Raw genomic sequence first — 16175 nt, forward strand, 5'->3', positions numbered from 1 at the left:
AAAAGGGTGACTACAAATCATCTCAAGGAACCCGGTCACCAACGTGAAGAGAATAGCACAGAAAAATCAAGCATCTGAAATGTTTGCAGCATTTTTCTTTTCCGTAAATGTTTTACTGACCTCCATTGTACCCTTTTTGAACTTGCCACCAAACGTGACTTCTTCAGGGAGTCAATTTCCTAGATGTCCCATTCATTTCTATATAATAGACCTCTTTTGGGAGGGGCTTGCTCACTCTTGGTGCTGGCTCCTCTGCAACGAATATGCATTAAATGTGTAAAAGGCACACAATCTTAAGGTGAAGTATGTTTGACATAATCTGGTGAAGGTCTCTTTGAATTGTCCCTGATATCAATATAAAATTCCAAATAAAGCTATTGGGGGACAAAATGCAAATACTTACCTCTCCTGTTACGCTTGCAATGGAACGTGGCTCCCCGAAGTCCAGAAGGGATGCTTCCAGGATTGTCTATCTCCTGTGTTTATTTTGCCTGTATCCTTTTTGCTACTTTGCGGCAAAGCAAGGAGACTACAAACCCTGTAGTCCAATGTGCTTTTACTAAACCAGAATGCTGTACATACAAACTACTTACAATTTATTACAGGTACTTGTATAGCGCCATCAATTTATGCAGCGCTTTACATATATATTGTACGCTCGCATCAGTCCCCGCCCTCAAGGAGCTTACAATTTAAGGTCCCTAACTCACATTTATACACATACTAGGGCCAATTTAGACAGGGGCCAATTAACCTACCAGCATGTCTTTGGAGTGTGGGAGGAGAACAGAGTACCCAGAGGAAACCCACACAGGCACAGGGAGAACATGCAAACTCTGTGTGGATAGTGCTGTGGTTGGGACAAGTGTAGGAAAACCATACAAGACCTACAAAGTATTACAAATATGCATACAACACACATGCACAAGCTACCTAACCTTCCTAGCAAATGAGTATTGACAATGGTCTTTATCTGATAGGGATACACTTAAGTCAGTTAACTTCCATTATAATGGCCCTTACAATCTCTGTAGACAACCAGGACTACAGGCTGCAGCAAGTGCGGGAATCCAGGTTCTCTTGTAGTATATCTTTAATGTAATCCCCAGGGAAAGTTCCCCTGGCACAATCTTTTTTTTTTTTTTTTTTTTTGAATCTTATGGCGGTCCCCGGCATAATATTCTTTGGTTTTATGGACTCCCCTCAATGGCACGATCTTCTATGGTCTTATGGAGTTCCCCTGGCTGAATAATCTTTAGTCTTTTGGAGTCCCACTTTCAGCTTGTGCTGCTGGCCTTTTATTTAGAAAGTTTGGGTAGTCATTCCCACATTGACTTATCCTTTTACCTCTTCCTTTCTACATTGGTTTCTATGGGAGAAGCATGTCGTCTTTTTAAAATCTAGGCGGAACTGTAGAATCATTCATGCCATAGGTCATATATGCGAAAGTCAAACTGTTGACTTTTGACTTAGCCTGGGTGAAGTGTTTGACCAGAACTCTTCTAAAACAATGGGAGCCACTAAGAATGTGTACATTGCCCATCAAGTTGTTTACATGTGCCCAGTATACAAAAATAGTATTTATTTTGCCATTGTATTAGAGGACAGCACGTGCAAACATTGTTCCAATGACATTTAAGAAATGTTCCCATTTCTGATGTTGACTCACCGCGCCTCAGCCGCCCAAATTTACTACCCTCGACCACCCATCTGAAAGAGCCTTGTTTCATGAGCAGTTCTACCCATTATTCCTAGCGTTGGATGTTTGTTTTGTATATGTTTACATATTTATGGACCTTCCCAGGTCCAAATTAAGTAGAATGAAGTTCAGCTTTCCACAACAGTCCCAGTTTTTCATGTGGCCCCTTAGGTCAGGGGTGGGCAATTCATTTTCCCAAGGACCAGCAAGCTATCTGCAATGTTTTACACTTCGCTTTTTGGTTTAAATGGGCAGTTTATATAATGTTATAAAATAAAAAACAGGTGAATGGTATTCATGGATCATCAAGAACTCAACTCATAATTATGTTTTTTGAATTCACCTTTATGAAGAAATTTGCCTTATTGCATGTTTATAATTTGCAGCTCTAGTCTTCTTTCTTTTTTTTTTTTCTGTTAAGCTTTCGGTGAAATGGAAGTTCACCTGAGTCCACAAAGCCTAAACTGACTGATGACTTCCAGGTAGGAGGTCTTATTTCAGAAGTGGAATCCTTATGAAGTCTGAATAACGAGCAGAACTTTATGTGCCTTCCCAACAAGGGGCTGATTGCCTGTTTGCAGAATAAAACATAAATACTTTTATTACTTTTTTTTTTTGTTATGAAACGAACCACAGACTTCTCAGAACAAGTTTTATCTGCTTACCAAGAAAAGTTGATGTAATAAAGCACTTACACAGAACTTGTTATATATGCGTGCCCCCCCCCCCCCCCCCCCAAGGGCCGCTAACAGGTAAATCCTTCACTTTAGCAAATAAAGGTAGATCGAGTTTCTTCTGCCACTTCCTGTCTTTAACTCCCCTCTATTGGTCACCAAGGTCACCCTTCCCATTAAAGGACCAAACTTCCCAACTTTCAGAGATGACAAAGAGGGACACCTTTTAGCACCAACTACACAGCCAATGAAACACCGTGCCAAGCCCCAAGTTACCGCCCACGAAGAACTATGCAAAAAAGATTGGTTAAGCCCACAAGTGCTTCTTTTCACCACTGACTTTTTTATGGGGTTTCCTAATAACTATTATAATAATTTAGACTATGGATGGATAGTTTTCTTATGGTTGCATTTTTTAGGTTTTTGTTTTATACAGTTGTAGTACTACCCCTGTAAGAGCCGCTAAATTAACTGGTTCTTCACCAAAGCTGAGGCCACCGATCACACAGGAAATAGTCCATTCACTCTGGCTCCATTCAACAGTCTAGGGGACGTCTCTTTATGATTTATTGCTTGTAGAATTTGAAACAGGGAGGGATTGGGGTGGTATGGGATACTCCAGAAGTGCTGATTTGTAACAGGAGGACACACTTCACTAGGTGCAACTTCTTTGAGAAGACTAACCCAGGGGAAGGCCAAAAATGAGACCCCGAAGGAGCAATCTTTGCGCTACCCCTCGCAAACCAAAAGAAGAACAGTACACAATCGCTAGATTCTTGTGCTTGGATCAGTACTCACAATATCCCATGGTGGCTGCACGAGTCCTCTAACCACTTCCCACCCGGCCTATAGCAGAATGACAGCCGGTCGGTTGTTTCATTATCCTGACTGGGTGTCATATGATGTTCAGCAGGATAAGCCACCATCGCGTGCCCCGGGGGTCAGCGCGTCGATCGGTGGTTCTCTGTGTCACTCTGACACACCGCATCTCCGATTGTGGTAAGGAGCCTCAGACAAAGGCTCCCTACCACGTGATCAGCTGTGACTAATCACAGCTAATCCCAGCGTGAGCCAGGAAGTGCCAATAAACGGTTTTCCTCGGTTCGTGCTGACGGAGAACTGATCGGCGCCTCTCCCTGTCAGAGGGGGGTCTGCGCTGATAATCAGCACATTATCAGCACAGCCCCCATCAGATGTGCCACAACAATGCCAATCAGTGCCCATCAGATGCCAGTCAGTGCTCCATCAGGAATGCCTGTCAGTGCCCATCAGTAACACCTGTCAGTATCTCATCAGTGCTGCCCATCAGTGCCATCTATTAGTGTCCATCGGTGCCCATCAGTGCCACCTTATCAGTGCTGCCTCATCAGTGCCCGTCAGTGAAGTAGAAAACAAAAATTTATAACAAAGAAATTTCGGTCTTTTTTAGTTTAGCAAAAAAATAAAAACCCCAGTGGTGATCAAATACCACCAAAAGAAAGCTCTATTTGTGGGAAGAAAATGATAACATTGTAGTTTGGGTACAGTGTTGCATGACCGCACTATTGTCATTCAAAGTGCGACAGCGTTGAAGGCTAAAAATTGTCCAGGGCACGAAGGGGGGGGGGGGGGGGGGGAGTGCCCGGTGTTGAAGTGGCTAAACCAAATCCTTCACTTCAGAAAGAATTAGAAATAGCCCCCCCCCAAGCTCTGCTACAGCTGGAACCTTGATGACGATCAGCAGACTTCAACAGGACTACCTCAAAGGGGCAGCAAGGCCCTAAGGCTTCTCCAGCAGGACTAGAGCAGGTCTGCTCTAGAACCCCAACCATTTATATTCTCCCCTAGCCACTTACTGGGCACACCTCCCCAGGGATTGGCTGAAGCACAATAAATATTCAGGCTGTCTATTTGACTTTCAAGCTCTCCATGTTCTGGAAGCCTCCAGAATGCAGGGGGAAGCAATCAAACCTCTGCAGCCTGTGGAATCTAGAGCAGTCCTAAGAAATCAACAGCTGCTCCAATGACTACAGGGGAGCCTAAAACTAAATTTACATATCATCCTATACTAGGAGCATGCTACACAGTAGAAAAGAGGCACAGAGGTGAAGGGATTTGGTTTTAAAGGGGGACGTTCCCTCCCTTTTTTTGAGGGGGGGGGCAGAAGTTTCAAGTCTGACTTGTGACCTGCGCACTCTACACAAAAAAAATCTTGAGACTCCTGTGCTTCCCAAATGAGTCCATGTAGCCTAAAGGAAATGGCATGTTAAATTTGTTTTAAAGGCATAATGTTTGCCATTTTGTATTGTTGGGAAAACTAGTCCTCCTCTGTAGGGTAACTATTCTAAAACTTTTGTTTGATCTCCCTTTTGCCCTTGCAATAGAAATTGAAAGAAGAGAACCAGAAGATTGTGGAGGAATATGGTTTCTGCCTCCTGGATCATCACAGAGAGAAGATTGGGAACTTTAAGATTGAGCCTCCCGGCTTGTTTCGGGGGCGAGGTGACCACCCCAAGCAGGGCATGTTAAAAAGGAGGATTGTGCCGGAAGATGTCATCATCAACTGCAGCAAGTAGGTGCCCGGTGAATATGGCAAATTTCTTGTATTTCCATTATCTAAGAGGAAAATGCCTATTTTATTAACTCTAGGCTTCACTGTGCCTCTTCTGCACTCACAGTATGCCCTCAATCTACATTCAACTAGGAAAGACTGAGGACATCTAGTGGTGAAAAGGAGGTACTGCAGGGGACAGGAAGCCAGAGACTGTGCTGCACTGATTGGTGGGGGGGGGGACCTTTGAACCCACAAATCGGTCTTGCTTATCTTATGTATGGTGAAGTAAAAGCTTGCTTCTGACATCTTTTGCAGTGCTGGCTGTCCGTTACCTGTTGTATGTAGGACTATTGCTTGCCGCACACCCGATCTTGCTCAAATGGCCTTAAAGTGATTTTGTGAGGGCCTGGACCTGAACCCGGGACCTCTGCTGTGTCTGGCAGTATCTCTTCTCACTAAACAACCTGAAATGCTGGACAGCTCCCTGCCTGATTACTTGGACAACCCTGCCTTATGTTTTTTTGTGAACCTTCATTCTCCTGCTTGGCAGAAACACAAGATCTCAATCTTCCTTTGACAGAACGGCGGTCTCGGGAGAGAACGCTGGGTGTTGGCGAATACCCGCTGATTCGCTCCCAATGTGTCCAATCACAGCGGAAGCGGGTTGCTGGAGGGGGGGGGGCGTGCCCCAGACCCGGAAGAGGCGGCAGCATACAGGTAGCGCAGCCGGGTCGCCCTGCCGCAGTAAATTTGCGGTGGGCGATCCAGAAGCGGTTAAACTGCGTAGGCCTGTGCCTACTTTGCCTATTTGGTAATCTGGCAGTGGAGCTCCCTAATTAATACCCACAGGTGCCGAGTGGCTCTTTACATTCGTCTGCATCTCCCGGCCATCGTTGCCTTGCAGTGAATCTTCTTTCCGCAGCCTCTGTGATTATTCCGGAGTGGAAATCTGACCTCGGGGCTGAGGCCTCTTGGAAATAAATGGACTGAAGTAATTTGAAGGAAATAACAGTTTTGCCTTTTTTTTTTTTTTTTTCGTTTTTTTTTTTTTTCTTCTTCTTTCTCTATTTTCAAATGACAGTTAAGCACTAGAAATTGGCTGGTAATTTAAAGACTAGTGGTTAACAAAACGGCATTTTAGAACATTACAATTTTCCATTTTTTCCCTTCATATTAGGTGTAAAATCTTCCCTCCCACCTAATTCTCTATAACCCGAGGTTGAGGTTAATGCAGACCTGTACTTTTTTTAGTTTTTTAGGTCCAACGCCGGTTCAAACTTTTTCACCCAATAAAACAATAGCGTGCCTAATAAAATCGGAGTATATCAAGAGAACAATTGTGAAACTCTCTCAGCTCTCTCAGCTCAAGTTAACACTTATTTTCACTTATTTTCTTCAGCTGTATGGCCTCGTGCACACTGGGCTTTTTTATAACGTCACTTTTTTAGTAGTGCTTGTTCTTATTCTGCCTCTAAACATGTAGGCAGGTGTTCTACTTTCTCCACAGTAGGTGGCGCTCTTCTGCAGTGCCACTGTTGGAGAGGAAGTCAAGAGGAACAGAGTACCCCTATGGTTTTCCTGGGTCACTGGTAAAGCTATCCTATTGAATGCTGCTGCCCCATGTGACTCTAGCAGCCATATTTGGTCAGGCAGAGCCTATTTAAAGAGGAGGGCCCATCAAAAAAAAAAAAAAAAAAATTAAGTCAGCAGCTACAAATACTGCAGCTCCTGACTTTTAATTGGACACTTACCTGTCCCAGGGTCCAGCGATGCAGGGGATCGAAGCCCCGCTCGTCTCCCCCTCCGTTCAGCGGCGCCGGCATTGCAACTGTGGGCGCCGGGCTGTGGCTTCACAGCCTGGCACCCACTGCGCATGCGCGTGCGGCACCGCGCGCTGTGATTGGCCGCTCAGTCAACTGGGACCTGTAATGGGTCCCAGATGATTGACAGGAGGGAGGGAGCAGAGCTGAGCCCTTCCTGTGCCGAGGGGGAAGTGATGTCACCAGCCCAGGCACTGGAAGAGGCAGACTACGAGGGACCCCCTAGCAACAGGCATTTAGAGGGAAGTAAAAAAAAAAAAAAAAATTTTCCAAATTTTTTAAATTTTTTTTTTTTAGGCACAGTCATTCATTTTTTTTTTTTTAGGGTGGAACACCACTTTAAGGCCCTGGTTCCCAGGTTTGGCATGCATTTGCAGGTTGGTAGAGTAGGGACAGGTACCGCACCTGTTAGGGAAAGTATTAGCGGTAAGGCAGGGGTAGGCAACCTCGGTACTCAAGCTGTGGTGAAACTACAAATCCCATCATGCCTCTTGCCTCTAGGAGTCATGCCTGTGATTCTCAGGGTCTTGCCATGTCTCATGGGACTTGTAGTTTCAAAACAGCTGGAGGGCCGAGGTTGCCTTACCCCTGCGGTAAGAGAAAGGTTCCTGATCAAGGAAAGCATAGGTTTGCAACTTGGTGCGTTTAGCACTTGAACGTTAATTTCAATGGCCAGAATAAATTATTCTGGCAAATTAAATTAACACCCAAGTGCCTTGATTTACCGAAACACGTCAAAACGCATTTACAAAAAAGCAGCCCTAGATGTGCTTTTGAGGCTGCATCTCCCCTGCCATTAGAAAAGGCATTTCAGAGAGCTGGGTGAACGCCCAGTGTGTATGGGGCCTACAGTTCAATTTTTTTAATTTTTAACTTTTCTGGTTTCTTTTTGGTCTATATCAGTGATGGCGACCTGCGGCACCCCAGATGTTTTGGAACTACATTTCCCATGATGCTCGACTACACTGCAGAGTGCCTGAGCATCATGGGAAATGTAGTTCCAAAACCTCTAGGGTGCCAAGGGTCGCCATCACTGATCTATATAGTTGGGTTACACTTCAGACTGTAGCGTGTTCCTTCCAGCTCGCAGATGGATAGTTACACCATGAAAGATGCCCCTGGACGACGTAACTCTATTACGAAACGCGTAGGACGGAGCAACGCGCTTGCGTCACCACTCATCGCTGCTGTTACCAGCAGGACGGGCTAGTCTGTGAGCTTACCGACTGGCGCTTCAGACGCACAGGCGTTTTATTTACTAGGATCATGTGAGTGTATCATTGTATTTTAATATCAAATAAAGTTTTAAAGGTTATGCACTATTGGAGCCTTTTATCTTTCATGGTGTAACCATCCATCTGCGAGCTGGAAAGAACACGCTACAGTCTGAAGTGTAACCCAACTATATAGATCAGTGATGGCGAAGTATTTTTAATCCGGTGGCTGTGTTTTGCATATGAAACCACACCATTGACGAGCTTGGGTTTGGCTTATTGGATGTGGTCCGGAGGATAATTTCCTATTCAGGCTCTCCCTGATCCTCTGGGGGGGTCATGGGTCTCTGGTAAGCGGACAATCTACATTCTTTGGTGGTGGATCGAGCACTATTTCTCTCTATGATCAAGGATTGCACAGTTTTTTGATGGACTTTATATATTCACTTTTTTTTATTTATCACTTGGGTGATAGTCGTATGCTTTTGGACTCCCTTTTATTTTTATTTTTGAATATCTCAACATCAATTACTCAATAATTTTGGTGTTAGGACACTTTTACAATGTATTTACATCGTATGTGATATTTACCTAGATATTTGTTGAGTCATTAATCACATGTATGTACACAAGTTTTTTTTTTTTTTTTTTAGCGCGATTCTATTTTCTACTATTTGTATTAGTATCTACTATATGTTGTGCAGGAGAATTGCTGCTTCTTAGTTAACACAATTATTCATTATCACTTATTTTTTACCAGAGCGCAGTTTCTTTTTTTTCTTTTTCCTATTCCATTATCTGAAATAGCTAATAATAACTTGACTATTACTAACTATTAAATGATAGATATTGGAATTTCCTTTCAAATTTGGCTGTTGGTGAACGTACCGAATAAAAATTTATCCGAAGTTACGAATTATTCGAAATAACTAATGCCGCATCTAAGCGAATGGAACGGAATGAATTGAATGAATTAATAGAACGTTTTTATTATTGTTCGTTACATTCCATTCGTTTAGATACGGCATTCATTATTTTGGATAATTCGTAACTTCGGATGAATTCTTATTCGTTACGTTCACTAAAAGCCAAATTTGAAAGGAAATTCCAATACCTAGAATTTATTGGTCAAGTTATTGGCTATTTCAGATTTTTTAGTTTTCTGGTTTTTGGATTTTCGCATTTTAAATTTACAAATGTACGAAATCTTTTCGAATTTTAAAAATTGACGAATATTTGGAAAAGTTCATTAAATGGGTTTTCGTTTTAATTTGGATATTTTCGAATTAACAAATGTGGAAGGAAACGTTATTGCACATGTCTAGTGCTGAAAGCTGAAAATTGGCCTGGGCAGGAAGGGGGTGAAAGTGCCCCCCAATAGGCAAGCGGTTAAAGGAGAATTCTACAAAACAATTATTAAACCCACAAGTGTGGTTTTTTTTTTTTTTTTTTTTTTTTTTTTTATATAACCACTACTTTTCCTTTAGGCCCCTTTCACACATGCGGGACCGTTCATTTCATCAGTTCAGTCACATCCAAAACAGATGAAGCATTCGTACGTTTTTTCCGTCCGTCCGCTACCAATGCAAAAACGGGTGAAAAACTGACCATTTTGTCAGCTTGCATCACAGTAGGGGATTTGCAATTAGCGGACCTCCAGCTGTTGCAAAACTACAAGTCCCATCATGCCTCTGCCTCTGGGTGTCAGGCTTGTGGCTGTCAGAGTCTTGCTATGCCTCATGGGACTTGTAGTTCTGCAACAGCTGGAGGTCCGCTAATTGCATATCCCTGATCTAGGGTGTCTGCTTTCAGAAAATGTATATAACTCTTTGGGGGTTTGTCCAATCTTCAGGCCTAAAATTCTGTGTGCGCAAAAAGGCTCTGGCAGTGAAAGGGTTAAATAGCTTAGATACCAAACTATTGACATGGAATTAAAGTGCCTGTACAGAGGGAAGGAAACCTTGAAAACACAACCTGGTGGTGGGGGGGGGGGGTACTTCCTCCTGAGGATGGGGAACCACTGCTGTAGCGCATCCCACTATGTCCTACCAATTATTTAGTGTGTTGTGAGCAATGAGAGCCATTATCAAACGACTCCCTGCTGTCTCTTCTGGATAGGGAGAAGGTCAAAGTACCAGAGGGGTTTTTGTGCCTTCATAGAGACAGTTGCCAATAGCTATATAAATTTTTTTTATATATTTTTTACATATCTTTTTATTTCTCGCTCTGTGTGTGTCTCTCTCTCTCTCTCTCTCTCTCTCTCTGTCTCTCTGTCTCTCTGTCTCTCTGTCTCTCTGTCTCTCTGTCTCTCTGTCTCTCTGTCTCTCTGTCTCTCTGTCTCTCTGTCTCTCTGTCTCTGTCTCTCTGTCTCTGTCTCTGTCTCTGTCTCTGTGTCTCTCTCTCTCTCTCTCTCCTATATATCTCTACCTATATCTCTACCTATATCTCTATATAGATATAATTATATATACTATTAAGAATATTTTTTACGAGTACCTGCCTCTCTCTATCAAAACCTAATTTTGTAATTTGCTATTGAAAAGTTGATACTTTTTTTTTTCTATTCTATTTTCCAGAGAATTGTCACTCTAATACGGCAAGGTTAAATTGCTACTTTTCAGGTTGGTGCTTTGGCAGCAATTTGTCAGGAGAAAAGAGCAATTAAAATACATGTAAAGCAGACTAAACACAGAAAAGAGGCGCTTAAATGCTGCCAGTGCCTGTTAAAGTCCTGGAGAAAGACCTTGCAATGCTCGGTCACAGCCGGGGGGCCTTTGAAATCTGGAATTCGCTGAAATGACACGGTAATTGTTGGCAGTTTTGAGCTTGGCAAATACCACCCCTAAAGAACCCACACAGAGCCAAAGACTATCTGTGATAAGTTTTCCTATCCCTATACTCCGCATAACAGCGGGTCTGATTTACTAAAAGCAAAGAGGTTGTTCACCTTAGAAACATGCAGGAGAGATGGCAGGAAAGAAAAGCCATATGTGTTCTTGTGTTTTGTGCTGGGTGCTCCCAACATAGAGACCGCTGAGAGCCCCGGGTCTCCTACGAATGACTGGGACCCGGGACTCCCGCTTCCTCGTCACCTGATCGATGTGATGACCTCTGATTGGCTATCATGGTGATCAGTCACTATATAGCCCACCCATGTGTTTTCTTTCTACTCTGACTGGAAAGAAAGATACATTGTATACATACAGGATCCGTTATAGAATACATTGTATACATACAGGATCCGTTATAGAATACATTGTATACATACAGGATCCGTTATAGAATACATTGTATACATACAGGATCCATTATAGAATACATTGTATACATACAGGATCCGTTATAGAATACATTGTATACATACAGGATCTATTATAGAATACATTGTATACATACAGGATCCATTATAGAATACATTTTATACATACAGGATCCATTATATAATACATTGTATACATACAAGATCTGTTATAGAATACATTTTATACATACAGGATCCGTTATAGAATACATTGTATACATACAGGATCCGTTATAGAATACATTGTATACATACAGGATCCATTATATAATACATTGTATACATACAAGATCTGTTATAGAATACATTTTATACATACAGGATCCGTTATAGAATACATTGTATACATATATGATATATAGTGTATACATACAGGATCTATTATATAATACATTGTATACATATAGGATCCATTATAGAATACGTTGTATACATACAGGATACATTATATAATGCATTGTATACATACAGGAGCCATTATAGAATACATTGTATAGATACAGGATACATTATATAATGCATTGTATACATATGATATATAGTGTATACATACAGGAACTATTATATAACACATTGTATACATACAGGATCCATTATAGAATACGTTTTATACATACAGGATACATTAAATAATGCATTGTATACATATGATATATAGTGTATACATACAGGATCCATTATAGAATACACTGTATACATGCAGGATACTTTATATAATACATTGTATACATACAGGATACTTTATATAACACATTGTATACATATAGGATACTTTATACACTATTATAGAAAGTATCCTGTATGTATACTCTATTATATAAATACAGGATACTTTATATAATGGTGTATACCTACAGGATCCATTATACAGAACATTGTATACATTCAACGTTGCAAAAATTAGGCCCAAGTATTGTTTTTTTACCCTCTGTCATAAAAGGGTTAAATCCACTTACTGTTTGACTCACTACCTCTGCTGAAAGTCTATTCCAAGCATCAACTACTCTTTCGGTATAATAATACTTTTTGTGATTAGCTTTGAACTTCCCTCCTGCTAGTTTGAGGTCATGTCCCCCCCGTTCTTTATCTTCGCTTCAAGCCTGCAAGGGAAGTTGCACTTTGCAAATTTTCCCAGAGCTCAGTGATTGTGATGATCTCTAAGTATTCAATGGGGTTGATTTACTAAAGGCAAATACTGTACACTTTGCAAGGGCATTTTCTCCAGACCAAGTAAATGAAGGGAAGCTCTGCTGATTTCTATCATCAAATCGTGTGCAAGCAAAAATGCTGTTTTTTCTTTTTTTTTTTTCATATTCCTTGCACGTGATTGGGTATTCTTTGCAAATATACAGTGTTGGTTGATACTCCCAAGCACCTCATCCTTTAGACCCCTTTTACACTGAAGCATTTAGGCGTTTTAGCGCTAAAAATAGCGCCTGGAAAGCACCTGAAATACCCCTCCCCCCTGGGGCAGTCCGCTTGTGGGACGTCCTGAAAAGTCCTGCAAGCAACATCTTTGGGGCGATGCGGGAGCACTGTATACAGCACTACCAAAATGCCCTGCCCATTGAAATGAATAGGCATCGCTGCTTAAGCGCCTGCGAAAGCACTTCAGCAGCGCCACAACACGGATGTTTTTTATCCTTTCTTCGGCAGCTACCGTGAGTTAGCAGCGCCCCGCTAGCGCCCAAAAAGTGCCGCTAAAACTGTGGTAAAGCGCCGCTATAACAAGCGGCGCTTTACCCGTCAATGCGGCCTGCGCCCCAGTGTGAAAGAAGCCTTACTGTCACAAAAAGAAATTGGGACTCCTAACCGCTTGGCGTGGGCCGCACGCAAATATGTGGCGCCTTGGCCCCAAGGGGGCCGCATATTTGCGCGAGTTGCTGTCTAAACAGCTGTGTCGAGAGCGCGCGCCCAACCGTTACCGGCATCTAGCTGGAAGCTCCTGATTGCAGTTTTTGGATCACGTGACCACCGTGACAGCCAATCACGGTCATGTGCTCTTAAGCTCCGCCCTACCTCCTGGTGTCATAAACCACTTAAAGGGCTGGGAGGCGCCGGCATGAAAAGATTAAGGTGCAGAAACTTCTCCAGAGAACACATTTTTATGTAAAAAAATATATATATTAAAAACCATAAGACGTTCAATATTGCCCCTTAAAAATTCCTGCTATTTAACTTCATACATAACCAAGTATATATTGTAGTAGATAAGAGCTGCTTCAGGGGATCGGGAAAGGATAATTGCATAGCACAATGTATAAGCTTGAAGGGTCTGGTGTGGCGTCAGGTTCCAAGGTAAGGAAGAAGGAACACAACGACGTAACGGTGGATTCCCCCAAAGGAAAGAACCGGAATGACCTCAAACCTAAAGGAGCCCGTTTGTTAGGTTAGGCCAAAGCGTTCCTCATGTCCAGGAGAAAACCCATCTGGTTGATGGGATCACCATCCACAAAAATGTTTTCTGTGCAACAGAGTAGCGTGGAGTATCCCATCACATGGGGGACCGGCCTATCATTTGCAAAGTGAAGCTTCACCTTATTTGCTAAGCTCTCTAGTAAATTCCCTTGCAGAGTGCAAATGCACTTACAGAGCGCGCGGTCCTATTTGCCTTTGGTAAATCGACCCCAAAACAATTCACCATCACGTGCAAGGTAGTAAAAACGCATTTGTGCTGCTCATGATTGGATAATGGAAGTCAGCAGAGCTTCGCCTCATTTCACTGGGGTCTGGGGAAAGTTGAAAAGTGGAAATAAAACCCCAATGTATCAAGGTAACCGTTTTCGACTACATAAGACCTCTACAAACTTTTTTTAGTGCACTTTGAGGGGAATAATAGAACATCTGAGATTTCTACCGTAATTGTTAAACCATCAAAAAACTGGTGTGAGCGGAATGCCAGGAGTTCTGCCCTTTTGATGACCTACAGATAGTGCTTTTGTTAGCACAGTAGAAAAGGCTCACTGCAACTCAAGTGATCGACTAAGCTATACTTGCTAGGATTGCCACTTCTATTAGTACTAGGAAAGACCATGCCACAGGGGCTTCCTTTTGGGGGTGGGAAGTCCTCAAAGGAGCTTCTGCTCTTTGGTGACCTACAGATTTGCTTTTGTTACTACAGAAGGTTAGGATCGCTGTAACACAATTGGTCGACATAGGAAGTTATACTTGCTAGGATAGCTCCTTGTATTGGTATGTAGAAGGGGAAATACCACAGGAGCTTCCTTTTTGGAGGTGGGAAGCCCCCTGAGGGAGCTCTTGCCCTTTGATTAGGATCCTTGTAGCTCAAGGGGTGAAGTAAGGAAGTTATACTTGCTAACATAGCATCTTGTATTCGTACTTGAAAAGGCAACGTCGCAGGGTTTTTCTTGAGGGTTGGGTAGTCCCCAAAGGAGCTTCTGCCCTTTGGTGACCTACAGATCCTGCTTTTGTTACCAAAATCCACCCTGTAACACAAGTGTTTGAATAGGGAAGTTATATTTGCTAACATCGTACCTTTTATATTGATATGTAGAAGGACAGTATCACAGGGGATAGGTTGTTAGAAGACAGGCGTCCAATCATAGAGGACGGGAGGTGAGGACAAAAGAAGACATCAAGGACATCGCTCGCCGCTGTCACCTGCTGCCCCACCGAGACAGGGTAAGTGCCGGGCAGAGGGGGGGGGAGGGGCACAGTGGGAGCCGTTTGATGGGCACAGTGGGAGCCGTTTGATGGGCACAGTGGGAGCCGTTTGGGTTGTTTTTTTTTTTTTTATATAATTTTTCAGTTTGTTTGCCCCTCCCCCCCTCTAACTGGTTCCTCCTGCTGACCTGTAGACATGTGCAATTCATTTAGTTCCAAATTTAGTTTAACGAATTTAGACAAATTTGTTAATTTGGAAATATCCGAATTTCCGCTTTTTCTAATTACCACATTTTTTTGAAAATTTGAAAATCCGAAAATTTTAAAACCAGAAAATTTGAAAATCTGAAATAACTAGTAACTTAACCATTACTAACTATTAAATTTTAGGTATTGGAATTTCCTTTCAATTTTGGCTGTTAGTGAATGGAACAAATACAAATTTATCCGAAGTTATGAATTATCCGTAATAACGAATGCCGCATCTAAACGAATGGAGCGTCACAAATTATAAATAATAATAATAAAAATGTGTTATTTTGTTCTGTTCCATTTGTTTAGATGCGGCATTCGTTATTTCGGATAATTTGTAACTTCAGATAAATTTGTATTTGTTCCATTCACTAACAGCCAAATTTGAAAGGAAATTCCAATACAGATCAGATGAGAACACAAGCAACTGTGCGATATCAGTCATGGCATACCGTGTTTTTGGAAACCAATCGTTGGGGTTAGTCCTGCTTTAAGCAGGGGTTGCCCCTTTTTTCCAAAATCTAGAAAAGCAATCGAATTATAAAAATTCTTTTAGAATTTTAAAATGTGATTATGTCTTCCATATTGTTAAACATCCTGTAACTGGCAGTGACATTTTATTACATATTGGAACAGGAAAGTTCTAGCGTTGCGGCCTCCGGGAACAGACAAGGACGGAGTGTGCTGCCGGGGATGGGCTGGTTGTGCTCTGCCTGCTGAGTACAGACTTAACTGGGATTAATACAATGAAGGCCTCTTTGACCCTTCGATGTCAAAACATCTCACACTGAAGTCCGGACAGTTAGGCAAATTAGAGAGATTTTGTAGCCTGTGGAGAGCTGTAGGACGGCACGGAACCCGCAGACAGGAGGATTAGCGGGAGACAGCGTCTTTAAAGGAACGCTCACTGGGACTGTAATGCTGTTCAGCATGGATCATTGTTAACTTTCCAAAGGTGGAGAATTTTTGCTGCCGGAGAAAACGAGACCGCAGTACTTTATTTTGCAATATAATATATATACTAATTTCTGAATCAAGCCAGAGACTGCCTTTGAGTC

The 16175-nt window shown here is 42.3% G+C and overlaps 1 protein-coding gene across 1 annotated transcript in view; it reads left to right on the forward strand.

Moving 5' to 3' along the window:
* The window catches only part of LOC141112835 (DNA topoisomerase I, mitochondrial-like), a 125821-nt gene that overhangs the window by 66483 nt on the left and 43163 nt on the right, over positions 1 to 16175 (forward strand). Inside the window, exon 9 of the mRNA XM_073605917.1 lies at positions 4737 to 4924. Coding sequence (XP_073462018.1) covers positions 4737 to 4924 — 188 coding nt within the window. The remainder of the gene's footprint in view (positions 1 to 4736; positions 4925 to 16175) is intronic.

This window comes from Aquarana catesbeiana, linkage group LG11 (genome assembly GCF_042186555.1).
Source record: "Aquarana catesbeiana isolate 2022-GZ linkage group LG11, ASM4218655v1, whole genome shotgun sequence".
NCBI lineage: Eukaryota > Metazoa > Chordata > Amphibia > Anura > Ranidae > Aquarana > Aquarana catesbeiana.